The 16829-nt window shown below is 43.5% G+C and overlaps 1 protein-coding gene across 1 annotated transcript; it reads right to left on the bottom strand.

Moving 5' to 3' along the window:
• Positions 1 to 74: 74 nt before the first annotated feature.
• nucb2b (nucleobindin 2b) lies at positions 75 to 8098 on the bottom strand. The gene is made up of 13 exons (XM_010865080.4): positions 7965 to 8098; positions 6465 to 6605; positions 5782 to 5889; positions 5429 to 5561; positions 4607 to 4704; positions 3079 to 3264; positions 2286 to 2376; positions 2051 to 2109; positions 1717 to 1809; positions 1503 to 1592; positions 1203 to 1373; positions 921 to 981; positions 75 to 763 (listed from the first exon to the last, which is right to left on the bottom strand). The coding sequence occupies exons 2-13, from the start codon at positions 6603 to 6605 to the stop codon at positions 672 to 674; spliced, it is 1323 nt and encodes a 440-aa protein (XP_010863382.2). The 5' UTR covers positions 7965 to 8098; the 3' UTR covers positions 75 to 671.
• Between the last annotated feature and the right edge of the window lie 8731 nt (positions 8099 to 16829).

Here is a 16829-nt window from a genome sequence, read left to right as displayed (position 1 = left end):
ACGTGCAGTTTCTGGCAGGTAAGCATTTCTCACACCAATATTGAGTTACATTACCACAAAAAACATCACTGTCATTGAACAAAACCCAGGAGTTCATCCTGTTTATTATTCGGATCAGGAATGAATCAGACAAAACCAGCTGGATTTTATCATCGCAGTGAGTTTTACATAATTTATCATGACAGCATACCATCGAGCAGCATAAACAGTGTACAGTGTACTCACCTCTGTAAACTACAACCGCATTTATTTTGTATTTAAATCAAACTGTTCCCCACAAAAACAATGCCAATGGGTAACCTACCGAACTCAGTAGAAAATAAAACATGACAGACCCCTCCCAAATCACTTTTCTAACTCAACTATGCCATGGCTTAGTCAAGAGGGAAAATAAAGTTAGGACTGTCCACAGAATGCCTGGTTGAGCAAGTATCTGTAGTCTTGACAGTCACACTGGCTGCTCTCGCCAGCTACTGTATGACACAACTTGAAGGGTGGTTAGTTTAGCTGGTCTCTCGAAAATGTTGGACTGCATGTGTGACCCGCAGAGCTCAGACAGCACACAGATTCATATACACCAACATATGCACACACAGACACCCAAGTACAAATACACACACACAAGCACACACATGCAGACACGCACACAAGCAGGAAAAGCAGCGGGCCTGCTAAGAGTGTGTAGGTAAGTCTTGCTGATGACCAGGGGGCAGAGGTTGGCTGTCTCCTGGTAGTACTGGCATTGCTACGGCAGCTGCTCCATCTGAAGACAAGTTGTAACATCATCAGATGGCAAATCTAACATCATAGTAAAATATCAATGTGTATACAGTGTAAAAATGTTAAAGGTAGGGTTCGACCAATAGTCATTATTCTCGTTGATAGTACTTATCAATTATATAGGACACTAGTGTACTGACCTCCATACGCAACAGCATCATTTGTTTTTTCAGATTTTATCATCTGCATGTGTTCCACAGCCTGAGGACAAAAGGAGAGGAGATAAAATGAAGTTACATACGAGTGTTTATGATCGACTACCTGTAGAATAGAAGCTGCTCTCCTTTGTTTATTGAGACCCAATGTCCCTGAGTAAACAGTCACATTGGCTCATTACCCAAATCGCTACCATTGCAAACATTTTAGGTGGTGTAATGAACACAACCCTTGCCAAAATTGCCATGTACTGTACATCAGGTTACCTGCTGCAGCTTGGCCTTCTGGGAGTCAAGTAGCTCCTGCTGCCTCTCCAGCTCCTCTTTCTGTTGATGGAGTTCAGCGTTCTTCTGGTTGATGCTGCTCTCCTCCTGGGCCAGCTGCTCCTCAAACATCTTCATGTCCTCGTCTGTGTACGATGGGGCCTGCTCCAGAGTCTGGAGAGGAGAGGCAGAAAATAGCGGCGGCGACCTTATTTCTCTATCTCAAGACAAGATCGACACCATTTCAGTCTCCATACCAAAATCCTACAGAGGTGGTGTTGACGGCGATGACCTTTTCTTTACCTCCCAGCTTTCTGGCTCTACAAACTCTTTCTTGTTTGTTGAGACCAGGAACTCTTCCAGGGAGACCAGTCTGTCTCTGTTGGTGTCCACCTGAATACAGATGAAATGTCAGCTAATACTTTAGGTTGACTGAAGACACAGTGTGTGTGTGTGTGTGTTTGTGTATTTGTGTGAGAGAGAGAGAGACTTAATGACCCCATTTGGTCCTTCCAACCTCGTTCATAACGTGTTCCCTCATGCGCAGTCTCTCCTCCTCCATTTCTGTCATGTCGTCTTCTTCTCGATTGGGGCTGTACATTTTCTCCAGCTACAAAACAGGCGGACATGTTCAAACAAATATTCCCATTATCTGACTGGCTCACACTAGTCTCCGACCAGCGCTCCTCTGCCTCACAATGTGACCGTCTCCTTGACCGTGTCCCAACAGGTTGAGCCACCCAAACCGAAATAGGTATCTATTGGATGGCCTCATCTGCGGCCTTTTTAGGCAACCATGGAGTGGGATTACAGTACATTCTTAACTCCTGTTAATGCCTGCACACACACACCTCTTTAGTAAACAGGGCTTCAAGTTCCTGCTCATCAAGGTAGTTGTCACCGTTGGTATCTGCAAAAAAAAACAAAAAAACATTTAAAATGAAAGAAATTATATTATTTTGTCACACCCTTCATTTCTGTCATTCTATTTGTATGGCGAAGAACGTTTTTCATCTGAGAACGTGAGATTATTATTTTTGGGGGCTCATGTTATTTCTCTGTTAATAGGTTTTGGTGTGAGCTTACCATGGAGTTTGAAAAACGTCTTGGGGTCAAATTCATTTGGGTCCAAACCGTCAGCCTCTTTCCAGACTTCTTTCAGTTGGTCTTGACTACCCTAGACACACATGCACACATATTGATTTGTAGCCCAGATGTGTATGTGCTACAGCAAAATGATTTGGTGGGTTAAAGGTCGATAGCACTACTCCCTTTGTACGACTGATCTCTCACTTTGCACTACTCCCTTTGTACTACTGGACTCTAACAGTGCTTTGCAGAGTCTGATATGGACGTTTTCAGTTGTTACATGTTTTTGTCTACCTCAGGAACCTCATTGCTACTATCCCTGCATTTCAGTTGCACATGCTACCTTACACTCTCAATTTGCCTCAATGGCACATTTAGAATTGCCATTTGTACTTGCATTTGCCTCATCGCACATCTATACATTCCACTTGTAACATACAATATACTTTATACTGCCCTCTTCTATTTGCACTTTTGGTTAGATGCTAACAGCATTTCAATGTTTTTGTACTTGTTCATTGACAATAACGTTTAATCTAATCTAATCTAAATATTATTTGATGTTAATCAATTTGGGGTTTAATATCACTTAAATCTTTCACATTGTGGTTGATTATCAAGGTCTTACAGAGTGGTTAGTTTTGGGGTTAGTTATAGTATCATTTTATCATACACATCTTTCAGGGTGGTGGGTTTTAGGGTTAGTTCTAGTATCTTTATACTGTACACATCTTACAGGGTGGTTAATTTTGGGGTTAGTTCTAGTATCATTACACTGTACACATCTTACAGGGTGGTTAATTTTGGGATGGTCAGCATGTTTCTTTTTCAACTCCTCGTAGTGCTGCTGCTCCTCTTTGCGGTGCTCCTCATCTAGGTTTTTCAGGTGCTCCTTCCTCTCGTGCTCCTTCATCATCTCATACCTTTTGAACTCCTCGTGACGCTCTTTGTCATAGTTCTCCAGGTCACTGGTCGCCTATAGCAACAGGGATGAATGGATTGTGAGGTCAGTACAGTATGATGCTTGCAATGTCAGGACAACACGTTTAATTCCTGGAACCACCCATACAAAACAATGTAAGGATGCAAGACTTTGTGTAAATGGCACTTAGGGTTTGGTTTTTGTTGTACATATAATTTACAGTATTACTGGGCAAATCAAAGCAAAATCACAATTCCAATTCAACCTCTACATCATCGATTTGGGTTAAGTCATAGGTGTTGCATAAGTAAAGGTTTGAACTATGAACAAGTTGAGTGTAAACTTTAATAGTCAATAGTTTAAATCCAGTTATTATTATTCATTTATTTGTAAATTCTAATTCCATGATGTCCAGTTTGCTATTATAGCCTTGCCTCATTCCAAGGACACCACTGCAGATAGGGGAGAGTTGAAAAGATGTTTCCTCCGCAGCACATCATGCCAAGCTGCTTTTTATCTGTACACTGTTCGTTCAACCAGGATGTTTTGACTCAGAAACGCACTGGAGAACAGATTCCCCGGGCATCAATTACTATTGAGCTCACGTGTGTCTGATTTACCACAAGCAGTTACTAAAGTGCGACGAGACAAGGCAGCCGCGTCACACATCCATATGTCCAACACACAATGATACTGCTGTGCTACAAGGCTTTGATTTCTTTGCCACTTGAGGCACTGTTAATTCCAATAACCTGAAAAACCCAGAAGTGTGTCTGACCGATGGAATTGCCATTACATGTGTGCATTCTTCTTGACCAAGGAAATGGAGTTTCAAGTTCAGTTCATACACAACCCCAGGCTTTCTTAACCTTTAAAGTTGATTAGGGTGTTCACATTCAGCCAGTCTACTCTCTTGAACAAAGTACTTTAATTCCCAAAAGCTAGTTATCAGCAACAAACACGTTCTTTTATGTACAGATAAATAGGAGCTAACTTTTTAGAAAAATAACAAAGATGCAATAAAGGTCATTCATAGAAGTGTTTAGGTCAAATGGACCATAGAAATGGGAGTGGTGGGCACAGTTAAGGTGAACTTTCCAATACATCTGCTATACAAACTAGCAACCTAGCTTCCTTACTATAATCCTTTAGGTCTGATGGCCCAACATAGGTGTCCAAGTTTACCAGAAGGTTTAAAAGTTATCCACGCAACAAGTCCAAAGCAAACCTTTCAGCTGTGGTAAATTATTAGGTTCTTAATAGATAGGGCATTGTCAGTATGTAAAACCGTGTATGTAGTTAGACTTTATGTCGGTCCATTCCTAACTTCCGAGCAAGAGCCGTTGTTTGGTCAATTTAAACACTGCATTATCAAGGTGCCGGACAACATCCCTACCGATTTAATAAGCTTATCCAGGTCCTCTACTTCAAAGGTGTGTGGATTCATGTGGTTCATGTACTCAAACTGCTTGAGCAGTGCCTGGTGGTTAATATCTGGGAGGGAAAAAAGTGCAGAGAAGGTTAAGATTAGGAGAGAAACAAATACTCAACATTTTGGGCTGATTTCGCAAACACAGATTAAGCCTAGTATAGGACAAAAAAATCGAGTTCCATAGAAAACTCCACTGAGCTTGTTTTTAGTCCTTGACTAGGCTTAATCTGTGTCTGCAAAACCAGCCCTTTAAGTGTTGTCAGCAAAGTGCCGCCAAAATGGATGTGCATGCGTATTGTTCATAATGAGGTAATGGTGTAATTACATTGTAACTGTTTGTAATAAACAACAGAGCTTTATTCTGTAAATAAATACATTTTTACATTCCCTGTTTACCACACTGAACTACTCACACATTGTTTGACTGTTGACAGCAATCAGTTATTGATATAGTGGACAGCAGCAAAGGAAACAGGAAACATAAGCAGTTGAGTGATTGTTTGGATGACTTTGGCAGTGTCCAATTATTTCTGGCAAGACCGTGCTTGGCAGTAGAAATTAAATCCCTCTTCTCAAGTGTCAATAGTCTATGTTTCATGATGTAATTCTCTCATTAACTTGCCCAACAGCCTCAGGCATGTCTACTTCCCTAAATTAAGTGGCCAACTATATCAAGCTGACGTTGTTGGCGGTGCATTGCATCATGTCCTGTCAAGTAGACATAGATTCTTGCTGAGAGGATAGTTGCCAGAAAGGAACTATGTGAGATATGATAGGACAGCATACCATTCCCTCCCTCAACATCTTGTTTGGCTTTGATGAGCATCCGTAACCTGTTCACTTCCTGCCTCTTCAGCTCATCCAGTTTGGTCCTCACGTTATGGCCGACAAAGTCCAGCTCTTTGGCCAGCTTGCCTTGCTACTCAGAAACAAAAGCAGACACAATTTTAAGGAAATTGACAAAAAGACTGGTTAGGATAGGTTCATTAAAGTAAGCAATGGAGAAAAAAGTTTTAAACCACAGAAGACAAAATGTCAATTTGTAATGGGTAGCTTTTCCTGTTTAAGTCAGTTATTTTTTCTGTTTGTTGCCTAATGAACACAACCTTTGAATTTCTGTACTGTCGCTGCCAGGGTACCTTAATGTCCTCCATGTCTGTGTTGTGGAGCTTCTCTCTGAAATGCTGGTCCTTCTCCAGAAAATCAATGACCTCCCGGAGGTAACGGTCATAGTGCAGCCCTGTGTCCTGTAATAAAATAAACAAAGTCCAATTCCATATTGCAGTGCGTAGGTGGGACATGGAGAAAGGAAGAGAGGTTCAGACTGAATTTATGTGGTAGGGCTGGGCAATATCAACCAAAATCTGTATTGCGATAAGTGGAACAAATTACCTCTAACAATATATATCGCAATGCATTTCTGTTGAAAAAGGCTGAGTACAATTCCATATTCCAGTGCAGTTTAGACATTCTACTAACTAAATTAGTGTCATTAACATTAAGCATTACCTTGACAACGATATATATTGTAATTGGGTCCACTTATCTCGATGCTGATTTTTGTTGATATGGCCCAGCCCTATGATGTGACCCATGACCCATGTGTTTACATTTCCAGCTGCAGTGTACAGTGTTTCATTTTAAGCCATTCCTCTTTCTTAATCATGTTTAATACTCAAAGTGACTTTCCTCTTTTCTTACGCTTCCAAATCTTAAAAATAATATTTGATATGCATTGAATCGTGCAAAATGTACTGCAACACATAAACACACACACACACACAGAGACAGACAGACAGACAGACAGACAGACACCCCTCACCACACTCTGCGGTGCCTCCAGTTTCTCTTCAGGGATTTCCACTTCAGTCTTGTCCACAGAAATGGGCACTGCTTCCACATAGAACCAAAGGCTCAGGATGAACGCAGCAGCGAAGTGGCAGTAGGCTTTACTCCAGAACATCTGTTTACACAGCAAGACATTACCGGCCTGAGGTTAATACATGAACAGCCTCTTCAAGGGAAAGTAAACAGGGGCACATCACCAGGTTGAGGCGTTCTGGCTACACAACAGCCGCTCCAGAAAACATTATCAGACATGTCCGAAGGGCCACTGATGTCAAGTTACACGGTTGCTCAAATGAAAAGGCACTAATCAACAATTTCACAAACATAATATGAAGGCTCTACTTGAGCCTATTTAGAGCATTAGCCAAGTTTTGTATGTTTTTAGGATTCCCAATGGCTAAAAAAGCTATTTTTGGTGGGGACTGCAAAAAACAGAATATTCCATAATACAGAACACAAATATACAAGAACAGCTCAAGGACAGAACCACTTCCATTTAAAAGGAAAAAACAGGGATCTTTACGTTTTTTTTATTTATTTCCTACTATCCAGTTTGTTATAAAAACCCTGCTTCACTGCAGCAACTCCCAGCAGACTCAGGACAGTTGATGTTAAGATATTTTTCTACCAAAACACATCCAATGCTGTTCTGGTTACTATCAAGCTGCTAGCTCAACCAGGATGTCTGTAGGTGAATCCTTACATGGCGGAAAGAATGAGGCAAGGCAACCATATTCGATGACTAACTCCACAAACCCTGACAGTGCTGGCCAGTTGAACCGCCCTCCTCGGCACCACTGGGCTAATCCACAAACAGGATTCAATCCCTGGTCTGGAAATGACACCCAATGACTTCACCACTGCATCATGAGAATACATTTCAAATACTCCTTCCCTTTAACTCCAAATTGCTCTTCAGTAAATAACACTCTCTACAGTAACCTCAATGGCTTGTTAAATGTGAGCAATGGTTCTATCAGCCCACACCTACCTACTGAACAATGTGTTGGCAAATTTAGATTTAAAGCATTTTGGGCAGGTTTCTCAGACTTTGGTTAAGCCTAGTCTACGACTAAAAAATCAAGTTCAATAGAAAACTCCACTGAGCTTGTTGCTTTAGTCAGGGTTTAGACTAGGTTTAATCTGTGTCTGGGAAACTGGCCCTTTAAATTTCATCTTAATCTTCACAGTTACTTCCCAAACAAGGGATTGTAGATCACATAATGAGCTCTGGCTATCTTTGTAGGAAATACTTTACAGGCAGCATACATTAGCTGGAAGTGTGGAACAAGTAATTCGTCTTTTTGGATAGCTAGATCATAAAACGCAAGCAGGACACATTTCCAGTTTGATCTCACAGCTCCATTTCCAACTACTGAATTGTCATTTGCATATAATTAATAACACTACATAAATAATACACACGCACACACATGTGCGTAGCTAGTTTAAAACATAACAGAAACAAACGTACTTTTACAGCTGCCCCCTTTCGTTCTTATATGTGACGTTACGAAAATCTAATTATTCCAAGATCCAACCCTGTAATCTGCTCGAAAAATGTGTGGAACCTGTTTACAGCTGTCATACACTTTACACCGGACAGCCTCTTCCTATTAAAATCAACCTAACCGCTAATTGTCATAGTAACGCCCCACCCTCAACCATCCGCATTGGGTAGATTTTCTCTTCGCTTAGTGAAATAGTCGCGTTGGCAGCCAGTTGGGCAGAAGTTGTGTCAGTCATAGTTTCCTCAAGAGTGTTGGTCAAGTTGCTGTGAAACAAAATACGTGGCGTTTGCGATTTACCAACCTCTGTGAACCGTCGATACGTTCAGAACAACGCAATGTTTTGAGAGATTCAGGTGGACATTTTTACAATATAGAACGAACATACGCGTGACACATTTTCGTTCAACACAGATTTTTGTACTTAACATGGCCCAAAATAAAACATAGAAATTCGCATGTTATCTGACCAATTCGATACACCTGTATCATTCCAGCCCCAGCTGCCTGTAATTCTATTTTATTTTGGTGGTAAATAATTATAATTACAAAACAATTCGACGCTATACGTGAAAATTCAATCACTGTCAGAGTCAGGTTCAATGGTATTACTGATTTAGGGTCACTGAACTTTCTAAACATTTTTTTTGTAGATTTTTTAAATATATATCACGTCAACTTTCTGTGTGATCCATGTCTATATACATGTAATATAGAAACCCTGGAACAGCGCTCCCCATTTGGAAAAAAAAATATTTCCAGCTTTGTGATCAGTTTTAAGGTAAAACTCATAATTGGGACTGGTTTTAGAATTGGAGCAATTTTTAGGTTTTACCCTAACGATTAGGGTTCAGTTTCTGCTTGGTTATGTTTAGGAATACAGGTTAGGTTATTGAGATTAAGGATAGGGGTAAATCTGGGTTATGTTTATAGGGAATAGGTCAAATGTATTTCTGTATTTCGGGTCCCCACAAGTAGTAAAACAAATGTGTGTATTAGATTTAACTTTATTGTCACTGAACAGTGCAAGTACAGAAACTGGTGTAAGAGTAAGGGTTAGAAATGTAAAATTCATATTTTGAATTAATATAACAAGGGTAGCAATTCTGAACTGCCGTTGACCTTTACCAAACTTAGCTGAACAGAAGAAAATAGAAGAAATATGATACCGTACCATTTAAAAATGTTTGGTATTGAGGAATATCAATATTACCGGTAGACCACACAACCCTGAGCAGCAATGAGGTTCCCGATGTAGACATGTACAAATGAAAACGTCCTTATCAGTCAATGCAAAGCAGTCTCAGAGTGTCAGAATATGAATTTTACAAGGAGAGTAGTGTAATAAGGTCCCTAATAGGCAGTGTTAAGAAATGGGCGGGTGGGTATGGTTAGTGTTGGATGCAGAGTTCAGCAGGGTTACAGTAGCTGGGAAGAAACTGTTCCTGTGCCTGCTGGTGCAGGAATGAAGAGACTTGTATTGCCTGCCTGATGGTAGGAGGACAAACAGTTTGTGGTATGGATGTGTAGGGTCCCTATGCAGACACTGCTTGTGCTGGAAGTCCATGATGGATGGAGCTGGTGTGCTGGGCGGTTTTCACCACCCATTGCAGGGCCTTCAGGTTGGCCACTGAGCAACCATCAAACCACACTGGGGTATGACTGCATCCTGTAGACATCCTGTAATTCACAATGATCCCCTTGATTTTCTTTGCATTGAGGGCCAGGTTGTTGTCAGCACACAATGCCACCAGACACTTGACCTCCTTCCTGTAGGCTGACTCGTCATTGTTACTGATCAGGCCTACCCCGTGGTGTTGTCTGCAAACTTGGTGATGGTGTTAGAATTATGTACGGGAACGCAGTCATAGGTGAAGAGGGAGTACAGGAGGGGGCTCAGGACGCAGCCTTGTGGAATACCAGTGTTTAGGTTCAGTGTGGACGAGGGGAATTTGTCTAACCTGACAGACTGAAGTCCAAAGTCCAGCCTGGATGGGATGATCATGTTGAATGCTGAGCTAAAGTCTATGAACAGCATTTTCACATAGGTGTTGGTTTTGTCCAGACGGGTCATGACAAAGTATAAAGCTGTGAAGATGGCGTCCTCTGTAGACCTGTTTGACCGGTAGGTAAATTGGTAGGGATCCAGTGTTGGAGGTGGCAGGACATAAGGTGGGCCAGGACTAGTCTTTGGAAGCGCTTCATGATCATGGGGGTGAGTGCAACCGGTCAGAAGTCATTCGGGCTAAACGTAGTCGACTGCTTCGGCACTGGCACAATGGTTGCGGTCTTGAAGCAAGGGACAACCGCCTGGGCCAGTGACAGGCTGAAAATGCCAGTAAAGACCTCGGGCCAGCTGCCCAGCACATGCTCTCAGCGCCATCAGGACCAGCAGCCTTGCGTGCATTCACCCTATCCATTGCAGACAGATCTACAATGGATAGTCTGGAGGGAGTTCAGCTTTAATGGCTGGCTCTATGTTGTCCCTGTCAAAGCATGTGTAGAACCTGTTTAACTCATCAGTGATGGAGACTTTGCTGGCTGTGGGGGTAGGGTTCTTTGGCCAGAAGTCTGTGATGGCCTAGATGCCCTGCCACATGAGTCAGGGTTCTGAAGTTGTTGTTGAAGTGCTCCTCAATACACAGTTTGTGGTCATTTTTAGCCATCTTGATGCCCCTTTTCAGGTTGGTCCTGGATAAGCTGTAGGCGCACAGATCACCGGATCTAAAAGCAGCGTTGTGTGCCTTCTGGTTGGGGAAGCTCTTTATTAGTTTATGCATGGTGAATTTGTTGATTCAGATGTTGATGTAATCCAGAACGGAAGAAGCATATGTTTCAATGTCCGTATGGGAGTCAAGGGTGGCTTGAGTGGCGAACAAACTCCAGTCCGTGTGTTGAAACTGGTGCTGTAGTAATACGTCTGACAACTCTGGCCACACTTTGACTGTCCTCACTGATGGTTTCACACATTTAATGAGGGGTAAATACTTACTCCTCATTAAATGAGAGTAGGAACAGTCAAAGGTGATCAGACTGTCCTAGTATGTGTGTATGTATGTGTGATCTAATATGTATGTGGAGAGGAGAGATCCAGAATATTTTTTTGCGGGTCACTACAAGAATAAAACGTCCAGCATAGAGGCTAGGTTAAGGTGTAACACACAATTAAGATTAGTTTCTATTTTAAGCTTTATGGATTGGGGTTAGGCATTAGCGTTAGATACATTTTAAGCATAAAATGTATGCTGATTGTGTTATGTTTGGGGTTAGGAAGGTTAGATTTAGGGGGTAGGAGATTTATGTTTATGTGTGTAAAAAGTAGGAAAAGTAGGAAATATATGTTTGTGTGTGCAGAGTTGCTGTCATATGATAGGAAAACCAGGAAAATCATGTTTAGTGAAGACGTTTAGCCTGAAAAAGCTTTTTCAGAATTGGGGATGAGTTTAGGCTTTGAAGTGTGTTTAGAATTAGGGTTAGAATTAAGGTTTGCAGAAAGGATTTGAGGTAATATAGATATCAGTGAAAGCTTAATTAAACCTGGTGAGCTTCAGCTTCAGTGCATGTTGGACTCCGGCAGGGCTGCCCTTTGTCACCGGTTCTGTTCGTAATTTTTATGGACAGAATTTCTAGGCGCAGCCAGGGGCCGGAGGGTTTCAGGTTTGGGGACCACACGATTTCGTCTCTGCTCTTTGCGGATGATGTTGTCGTGTTGGCCCCTTCAAGCCAGGACCTTCAGCATGCACTTGGACGGTTTGCAGCCGAGTGTGAAGCGGTGGGGATGAAAATCAGTACCTCCAAATCCGAGGCCATGGTCCTTAGTCGGAAAAGGGTGGCTTGCCCACTTCAGGTTGGTGGAGAGTGCCTGCCTCAAGTGGAGGAGTTTAAGTATCTAGGGGTCCTGTTCACGAGTGAGGGAAGGAAGGAACGGGAGATTGACAGACGGATCGGTGCAGCTTCTGCAGTAATGCGGTTGATGTATCAGTCTGTCGTGGTGAAGAAAGAGCTGAGCCGCAAGGCGAAGCTCTCGATTTACCAGTCAATCTACGTTCCTACTCTCACCTATGGTCATGAGCTTTGGGTCATGACCGAAAGGACAAGATCCCGGATACAGGCGGCCGAAATGAGCTTTCTCCGCAGGGTGGCTGGGCGATCCCTTAGAGATAGGGTGAGAAGCTCGGTCACCCGGGAGGAGCTCAGAGTAGAGCCGCTGCTCTTCCACATCGAGAGGGGTCAGCTGAGGTGGCTTGGGCATCTGTTTCGGATGCCTCCGGAACGCCTTCCTGGGAAGGTGTTCCGGTCCCGTCCCACCGGGAGGAGACCCCGGGGAAGACCTAGGACACGCTGGAGGGACTATGTCTCCCGGCTGGCCTGGGAACGCCTCGGTGTCCCCCCGGAAGAGCTGGAGGAAGTGTCTGGGGAGAGGGAAGTCTGGGCATCCCTGCTTAGACTGCTGCCCCCGCGACCCGGCCCCGGATAAGCGGAAGAAGATGAGATGAGATGAGAGCTTCAGCTTTATCTAGTCAATTAATGGAATACTATTTCAGTAATGATCAAAGAGCAGCACAAAGGCTGAACAGAAGTTGATTATAGACAGAAGCATAAAATTGAATGATTTTTTATTCAAACCATTTCAGTGAATGCTTCCATATGTACAAAGAACATGGTGTTTACATAACTTGTTTGCTGGATGGAACTAACCTACAGAGATGCTTTTGTGATGTTGCACTTTTCACAAAGATATCTCAAGCTGTTGAAGCAAGTAATAGCCATTGAGTGGTAACAAAAAAGTGGTAGACAAACTGAAATATCTAGACCCCAAAGTGAGAAGAACATTGGTACTGCAGCTTCATACCAACACAACAATTAGGACTGGATTCTGATGTAGCAGCTGAACTTCATCCATTCTCATCCCCCTTAAGATGATCATCTGCCTCTAAAAAATGAGTGTTGCTGTATTACATAATGTTGGGACTGCTTATTTCTGCAAAATTTGAGTTCATTATATAAAATCTATTATAGTAGTGCAAGAGATGACTGACAACATTCCAAATTCCTGTAGTTAGCGGTAAGCTAGCGCATGTCCAGGCCTGTCTGAAGTTTGCCAATGACCGTCTGGATGATCCAGAGGAGGAATGGGAGAAGGTCATGTGGTCTGATGAGACAAAAATAGAGCTTTTTGGTCTAAACTCCATTCGCCGTGTTTGAAGGAAGAAGAATGATGAGTACAACCACAAGAACACCATCCCAACCGTGAAGCATGGAGGTGGAAACATCATTCTTTGGGGATGCTTTTCTGCAAAGGGGACAGGACGACTGCACCGTATTGAGGGGAGAATGGATGGAGCCATGTATCGCAAGATCTTGGCTAACAACATCCTTTCCTCAGTAAGAGCATTGCAGATGGGTCTTGGCTGGGTCTTCCAGCATAACAACGACCAGAAACACACAGCCAGGGCAACTAAGGAGTGGCTCCGTAAGAAGCATCTCAAGGTCCTGGAGTGGCCTAGCTAGTCTCCAGACCTGAACCCAATAGAACATTTTTGGAGGGAGCTGAAAGTCTGTGTTGCCCAGCGACAGCTCCGAAACCTGAAGGTCTTTATGGAGGAGTGGGCCTAAATCCCTGCTGCACTGTGTGCAAACCTGGTCAAGAACTACAGGAAACGTATGATCTCTGTCATGGCAAACAAAGGTTTTTGTACCAAATATTAAGTTCTGCTTTTCTGATGTATCAAATACTTATGTCATGCAATAAAATGCAAATTAATTACTTAAAACTCACTAAAATGTGATTTTCTGGATTTTTGTTTTAGATTCCGTCACTCACAGTTGAAGAGTACCTATGATAAAAATGACAGACTTCTACATGCTTTGTAAGTGGGAAACACTGCCGATTTTGCAGGTTATCAAATACTTGTTCTCCCCACTGTATGTGTGTGTGATTATCATAGCCGTACGATCATGAGTTTGAATGGATGAGGGGTGCCTTAGTAATCTATATTCCAAAGTAATACAATTTATTCCAATCAAGTAATACAGTTACACTACAAAACATAGTTACACACCAACACGATTCAACATCCTCCCAACTAGTCTAAAAGTCTACTAAGTATACCATAAAACACATTACAGCACGAAGGTGTACTAGGAGCTTGGATAGATAGACTCCTAAATATCTCCTCCATGAACTGCCACCTTAAGGTGGTGGAGGGGTTTGAGTACCCAAGTGACCCTAGGAGCTATATTGTCTGGGGCTATATGCCCCTGGTAGGGTCTCCCAAGGCAAACAGGTCCTGGGCGACGGGTCAGACTAAAAGCGATTCAAAAACCCTTTATCATGGAAAACATTTTGAGGACCGTGACGTCGCCCGGTATGGCTCAGCCAGGGCCCCACCCTGGAGCCAGGCCCGGGGTTGGGGCTCGTATGCGAGCGCCTGGTGGCCGGGCCTTTCCCCACGGGGTCCGAGAGGGTCGTTTCCCTGCGCCTACGGGTCGGGATAGGTCTCTCACTGTTGGTTGTGTCTACGGGCCGAACGGCAGTGCAGAGTACCCGACCTTCATGGAGTCTCTGGGAGGGGTGCTGGAAAGTGCTCCGACTGGGGACTCCATCGTTCTACCGGGAAAGTCTATGCCAGGGTACTGGAGAGGAGAATACGGCCGATAGTAGAACCTCGGATTCAGGAGGAACAGTGTGGTTTTCGTCCGGGCTCTATACCCTCTACAGGGTGATGGAGTGTTCATGGGAGTTTGCCCAACCAATCCACATGTGTTTTGTGGATTTGGAGAAGGCATTTGACTGTGTCCCTCGCGGCATCCTGTGGAGGGTGCTTCGGGAGTATGGGGTCCTGGGTCCTTTGCTAAGGGCTGTCAGGTCCCTGTACGACCGAAGCAGGAGCTTGGTTCGCACTGCCGGCAGTAAGTCAGACTTGTTCCCAGTGCATGTTGGACTCCAGCAGGGCTGCCCTTTGTTGCCGGTTCTGTTCGTAATTTTTATGGACAGAATTTCTCAGCGCAGCCAGGGGCCGGAGGGTGTCAGGTTTGGGGACCACACGATTCCGTCTCTGCTCTTTGCGGATGATGTTGTCATGTTGGCCCCTTCAAACAAGGACCTTCAGCATGCACTGGGATGGTTTGCAGCCAAGTGTAAAGCAGTTGGGATGAAAATCAGTACCTTCAAATCCGAGGCCATGGTCCTCAGTCGGAAAAGGGTGGCTTGCCCACTTCAGGTTGGTGGAGATTTCTTGCCTCAAGTGGAGGAGTTTAAGTATCTAGGGGTCTTGTTCACGAGTGAGGGAAGGATGGAACTGGAGATTGACAGACGGATCGGTGCAGCTCCTGCATTAAGGCGAAGGCGAAGCTCTCGATTTACCGGTCAATCTACGTTCCTACTCTCACCTATGGTCATGATCTTTGGGTCATGACCGAAAGGACAAGATCCCGGATACATGCGGCCGAAATGAGCTTTCTCCGCAGGGTGGCTGGGCGATCCCTTAGTGAGAAGCTCGGTCACCCGGGAGGAGCTCAGAGTAGAGCCGCTGCTCCTCCACATTGAGAGGGGTCAGCTGAGGTGGCTTGGGCATCTGGCACCTCCTGAACGCCTTCCTGGGAAGGTGTTCCGGGCCCGTCCCACCGGGAGGAGACCCCGGGGAAGACCTAGGACACGCTGGAGGGACTATATCTCCCGGCTGGCCTGGGAACGCCTCGGTGTCCCCCCGGAAGAGCTAGAGGAAGTGTCTAGGGAGAGGGAAGTCTGGGTATCCCTGCTTAGACTGCTGCCCCTGTGACCAAGCAGAAGAAGATGGATGGATGGACTCCTAAATATGACTACAACACAATGTTTTGGGAGGTCTCTTTAACGATGAAAACTCAGATAACTTTTTGGAGACATGGCAATTTATCCTAAAATCAAACATATCTAAAACACTCCCCGAAATAGGCATTAGCATTACTTTACCTTGGCAAACACAATGAACTCAAAGGACAGGAACTGTCCCACTTAATCAATGCGAGATTATTGAATGGATGGGGCGTTGCCGCCAGTTGTTGTCAGGCATGCAACAAAGACAATCATTTCTACAATGTTCTTGTAAAGTTTGATCCATAACTTGTACAGTACAATAAAGCATATCAGACTATTCTGCTCTTTGTGGGGAACAGGGGAAATCCAAACACTACAGATAAATTTCCACAATATATTGCATTTAGTTACATTCCAGTTTACTCAGTTTCACACCTCTCCAGGTGAGCTCAAGTGGGTGGCGCTGATGGCACACACCTGGTGTAGCAAATGTTATGCAGGAGATTTGATGGGGGAGACGCGTCTCTTCATCAAATACACATCCACTCTTCCTCAACAGACATTTCTCATTACACTACATTCCTGGCACTGTGGGGATGACACACAATGCATTTATTTTTCTGGTGTCATTGTCACTGCTGTTACTTTTCCTGCAAGTAACACCAATGACAGAACACTAACTCTAGTAATATGAACATAAAACCACTGACAATCAGTAAAGCCACCCATTTCTTTCAGTGTATGGTTTTATAAAAGCCTCAACAATTATATGAATTAATATTCATTAGCAGTTTATTACATTTTAATAATGTAACATAACATTGATTTCCTTTCGATAAATATGGCAAAGTTGATATCTGCCAAGCACAGGTTCTACAGATAGCACAGGAATATTGACCAAGTCCACAAAATCTGACAGCATTTATTATCCAGAATGTAGTGTTACAATTTCTGGATAAACCCCCCTCTAATTCAAATGCATAGATTAGGAAAAGGGTAAGAAATATATAATAATATGTGTACATTTTGCTTTTCA

This window comes from Esox lucius, chromosome 19 (genome assembly GCF_011004845.1).
Source record: "Esox lucius isolate fEsoLuc1 chromosome 19, fEsoLuc1.pri, whole genome shotgun sequence".
Classification (NCBI taxonomy): Eukaryota; Metazoa; Chordata; class Actinopteri; order Esociformes; family Esocidae; genus Esox; species Esox lucius.
This window is presented reverse-complemented; position numbering and strand designations above follow the sequence as displayed.

Coding starts and splice junctions, on each gene's coding strand:
- nucb2b (XM_010865080.4), bottom strand. CDS start 6,605: ATGTTCTGGAGTAAAGCCTACTGCCACTTCGCTGCTGCGTTCATCCTG. Junction 1,810..2,050: donor AAGCCCTGTTTACTAAAGAG/GTGTGTGTGTGC, acceptor CCTGTTTTGTAG/CTGGAGAAAATGTACAGCCC. Junction 1,374..1,502: donor TAGAGCCAGAAAGCTGGGAG/GTAAAGAAAAGG, acceptor TCTCCTCTCCAG/ACTCTGGAGCAGGCCCCATC.